The following is a 5,421-nucleotide window of genomic DNA, read 5'->3' as shown; positions in this document are numbered from 1 at the left end:
ATTTTGGGAGTTGAAAATTTTACTTTAACTTTATTAACCCACTTTTTTTATATAATCAAATAATTCAAAATCAAACCGGTTAAAGGATCCTATGGTTAGGTAAAATAGATAAATTACCACAGAGAACATCAAGACAGAATGGAAAAGGCAAATCCATGATTGACGGTGTAAATATGAAAATATTGGATATTAATGTCGTATAAAATGTAAATTTTCAACTAAATAGCTAATGATAAAGATAATAATGAAAACCTAGAACAATTTGATATTCTGATAATCAGTAATGGAGTACTAAAAGACTATGGAAAATATAGATATATAGAATTTTTAACAACGCAAAGTATTTTAAATGTGACCCAGTTGTTGGATTCCTTTATGTTATTTATTTCATTGTGGCCGAGATCATATATTTACCAAGTATATCTCGGATTAGAATTAGGTATTTACGTATTTGCGGTGTCACTTGGATGATCATTTACTTTGAACTACTTTTAAATGAGCAAGAAATCCCACACAAGATGTAATCCTTAAAATCTATGGTCAGAACCGACAGCCCACGAATTCTCCTTTCAGGGAAATTCTGGCGTCTTTATTTCCTAAGGGAATACAGATGTAAAAATGTGATTGCCAATAAATGGTCTTTCCCCAAACAGGTTGGATGCTCAGAAAGAATCGGGCATAATAAGTCATAGCATCTTCAGATTCACGACCAATGTAACAGCGTGCATGGCGAGACCAGGGAAGGAGGGAGGCAGTGACCTCACTGCTTTGACTTTCATGGATCTATCGGGAGTATTCTTTGCCTTTGGAATAGGTGCGTTGGACTATTGATTTACATCATAGTGCAGTTTTCATTTCTATTCTTATCATCGTTAGTATTCCAATTCTAGGTTATCAAATAGCAAGTTTCACTATGTGGTACCTTCATGTCCTCACCACCTAATTTGCAATAATTGTTTGCTCTATCCAACATCATAAGTGTTGTTCTATATCAAGCAAAAATTAGTCATTATAATTAATTCATTAATATTTGAAGCGATTGAATAAAATTTCTCGTATAAAAACCACAATGATTATGTGTGTATTTTTCTGTGCAATAATCGCAGTCAAAGTTCAGAATCTCAATGTAATGCCTAGCCTCGACCTTTGTAACAGCTGAAAGCTAAGGTAGCTAGGTCTTAAGATTGGTACCAATTTCTCCCCGACCCTCTCTTTTATTGTTACCAGTTTTGATTAGTATTCTATCATAAATGGATGGACTATTAAGGATTTTATTCTTAAAAATGATGACTTATCAACGAAGAAGCAGCCAATTACTAGAGAATGCTTCTTTTCTTGTTAAATACACAAATCGGTTGAATAACGTTCTTTTGGGTTGTCATAGGTGAATTATACTAGTATAGGCTACATATGATTCCTTCTTTGATAAATCTATGCTGGTGAACATTCAAATCTCTCTGTGCTTACTTCAATAGTGTAGTTAATTTTCTAAATGATTAAGATTCTATCAACAAATCAAGAAATCTTTAAAGTCAATTTCATTTCTTGACCAGGTACAGGATTTAGCTTCATCATCTTCATCATCGAAATCGTTCTCAAAAGGATTTGAGAACCATCAACCCGACATAGATTGTATAGCTGAAGACGGATCACTATCAAAGATCTCATAGGTTTTGTCAAATGTAGTAAAATAAAATGTTATAACGAAAAGATGAAATATAAATCCCCTGCTCATTCATTTACTTATTGATTATTATTATTATTATTATTATTATTATTATTATTATTATTATTATTATTATTATTATTATTATTATTATTATTATCATTATTAATAAAATATTTTAAAACTAATGTACCATAGTGTTCTTTTCATCACAGCATTTAGTCCATTAATCCATAATAGTTATATATTAATCAGTTTTGTTTATTTTGTACCATTAGCCCTAATCAGCATATCTGAATGTTCTGTTATAATTAAGAGATTAATTAAATATTCCTGAATTCAACAAGAATACTTACAGTGGACTCAGAATGACCTTATATCTCTTTTGGTGGCATATTGGTTGAGTCTAATGTTAAAACTGTTTCAACTTAGTAGCATAGGTTCGATTCCTGGCTTAGCATCTATCCTTTAAGCATTTCCAGTGAATATATATTCCAAAAGTTGACTCTTCTTTTAGAGGTGTAGATTCTTAAAGTATTGTATTTTCCTTTATTATAAAGCCTACTGTTTTCTTAGTTCTAGTGGTGTGTTATTTTTCCCTAGTTAACAATTCTTTATCAAATATTAAATTCCACTTTCGGTTGATATTTGTATCTATGAAAGTAACAAGTGACTAGTGCCAATTAATTATATATCTGCATGTACACAAACATATATATATATATATATATATATATATATATATATATATATATATATATATATATATATATATATGTGTGTGTATATATATACATATACATATATATATATATATATATATATATATATATATATATATATATGTATGTATGTATATATATTTATATATACACACACACACACACACATTTATTGGTGTGCTACTGTCTTAAGCACACATTTGAGTATGAGTTGTTTTCAGATGTATTTAAATGGTTTACTGAATACATCTTAATGGTTTTTAAGTTTTATTTTTAATAAACAACAGAGTTAAACATCTCCATCACTGGAGGAAGCTGTGTTGGTCCACATGACCAATTCTGGTGAAGTTTAGATATGAACTGAATAAATTACCGATATCACAAATATCGTATGCTTGCTTTAATTTAGCCAAGTGACGGAATCGGAAGACACCTGCATCCGGTGACGTCACAAACTTTCACACGAGGAGACAATGTGTTGACGTTAAGAAAGAATGTCAATTTGCCGTCTTTGCATTATACATCCTGTTTACAATTTGAATGACTACAGCAAATCTCAGGGTTAGCTCTTCCAACCAACATGACATATTACGTCATTTGTTTTAAACATGTAATATTACTATTCTAACTATTACACACATATATATATATATATATATATATATATATATATATATATATATATATATATATATATTTATATATATATATATATATATATATATATATATATATATATATATATATATATATATATATATATATATATATATATATATATGTACATGAGAAAATATCTAAGTGGAGTCAAAAGATCGAAAACAGCGCCTCTCCAGGCAAACTGAGCTCCTGTTAGATATATTTGGCGTCAACACTTGTTTCGAATCACTTCTTTACGTGACTCTTCATCACGACTGCATTTTTTGAACGATGGAATTGAACCTTGATATAAAGACTATGGTGGTGAAGTCTTCATGATACAAAAAATATTTGCACACTCAGCAATCCTTTAACATATATTGATAAATTAAAACTTTAAGATTTTCTGAAAATAAATATAAGATTAATTTTGAAATATATAAAAGATATATTACAGGGCTTCACAGTGGAAGTCGAAAATCTCCTATTGTTGAAAGCGGACTAAATTTTCAGGTTTACTTAGCCCCTTGAAAATTCAGATTTGTGATCTGTGTCAGCCTCACATTCAGTTTTATTTGGAGCAGATGCTCTCCTTATGACAAATTGTGATCTCGATGCTTCAGCATTTTCTCTGCAATGAAGCAGTTTCTGCACACTCTCCATGCCATCCATGCTGTTCCTTTTATCTCTCCAATAAAGTTCAAGATTCCACTGTTGCAAAGGGGTTGATAAAAAATTACTAGTAAAAGCTGCCACCATATTATATATATATATATATATATATATATATATATATATATATATATATATATATATATATATATATATATATATATATATATACATATATATTATATATATATATATATATATATATATATATATATATATATATATATATATATGTATATATATATATATATATATATATATATATATATATATATATATATATATATATATATATATATATATATATATATATATATATATATAGACCTTGGAAACGAGTGTCATTTTCGAAGAGAACGGACCTTTTTCTATAAAAAAAAATATTTTTTTCCAAAGATTACATTACCCTGAAATACAGTAAAATAATAACTTTTTCAGCATAACTATAACCCCAAAAATTTAAATATATCAAGAAGTTTTATATTTGTTTACCATATAAATTCATAGAAAACGAGCAATTGATGAATGAAAGAGATATAGAAAAATGTATAATCCAATTGTATGATAGACTAATGTAAACTAATATCCATGTAATTTTGGAAACCAGTAAATGAATCGATAACAAAGTAGTGAAAGGATTGCATACAGGACAGGAAATGATTGATAGGATATATAGAAAGGACTTTATAACCATAGAAAAAAACATTTTCATCAAAAGATATTTGATACATGAAATATAGACGTCCTCTTAACCACAAATACAATAATTTGTAAGCCGATTTAAAAATTCCAAACAAGAGGTTAAAAAACAAGTATTTATTGAGTGTGGAATGTTGTTCTTATACATAATGTAATAAAATTGTAATAATTAATAATTAAAAACGTTAATATAAGCCCACATTTAGTTATGGAAATCACATTCACAATACTTCCAACCTACGAATGTGCAGTAATACTTAAATCTAATTAATACCTTATGTTAATTCTGATATATAGTTAGTCGAGTAATGTATATTTCCAAATTAGAAGATCTCCCTATCTATGAGAGCAATACTTCTTAAAATAAAACCTACACACAACTTTTATGGTTCATAATAACAGTATAGGCAACGTAAAGCAGTTTTTCCTCGTTGCTGAAGAGTACTAAAATTACACTTTGGGATCTCCATGCAATTACCGAAACAGTTTTCGCTGATAAGCATAGCAGAATAACTAAAACAGTTTTTTCTACGTAGTGGAAGAGTACTAAATCAACACTTTGGACTCTTCATGCAAACACTGACACTGTTTTTCTTCATTAGCACAGAAGAAGCAACTAAACAGTTTTTCCTCATTGCTGATGAATACTAAAATGATACTTTTGACTTTCCATGCAAATACCAAAACAGTTTTCATTCATACCCTCAAATTTTTCTCCGACTTATTACAATTATGATTCTAGGCCCGATGGTGTGGGCCGATAACAAGACCTTGAAGAGGTTAGCCTCCCAAAACTGTCCAGGATTCAATAAAATATGAATACACTTTACAAATTTATTACAAAAATAACTATTTAACAAGGAAATAACACATTAAAACATTTGAACTAATTGATAGATGAAACTATCTCCCTTAGGGGTCTGTAACATGTGCCCTAGGGGCACAAAGTCCACGTTGGACAAAAAAAGAACTAAATACACTTAATTTCAATATGTTTGAATTGAAGAAACTAGAAAATGAAGA

General features: G+C 28.8%; 1 protein-coding gene across 1 annotated transcript in view; it reads left to right on the top strand.

Moving 5' to 3' along the window:
- LOC137631449 (glutamate receptor ionotropic, kainate glr-3-like) overlaps window positions 1-1,661 on the top strand; it is a 45,910-nt gene extending 44,249 nt beyond the window's left edge. The window contains exons 9-10 of the mRNA XM_068363211.1: window positions 654-814; window positions 1,554-1,661. Of these exons, the coding sequence (XP_068219312.1) occupies window positions 654-814; window positions 1,554-1,609 (217 nt within the window). The 3' untranslated portion in view covers window positions 1,610-1,661. The remainder of the gene's footprint in view (window positions 1-653; window positions 815-1,553) is intronic.
- Window positions 1,662-5,421: the final 3,760 nt, after the last annotated feature.

The sequence above is a fragment of the Palaemon carinicauda genome, chromosome 39, assembly GCF_036898095.1.
Source record: "Palaemon carinicauda isolate YSFRI2023 chromosome 39, ASM3689809v2, whole genome shotgun sequence".
NCBI classification, from domain to species: domain Eukaryota; kingdom Metazoa; phylum Arthropoda; class Malacostraca; order Decapoda; family Palaemonidae; genus Palaemon; species Palaemon carinicauda.
This window is presented reverse-complemented; position numbering and strand designations above follow the sequence as displayed.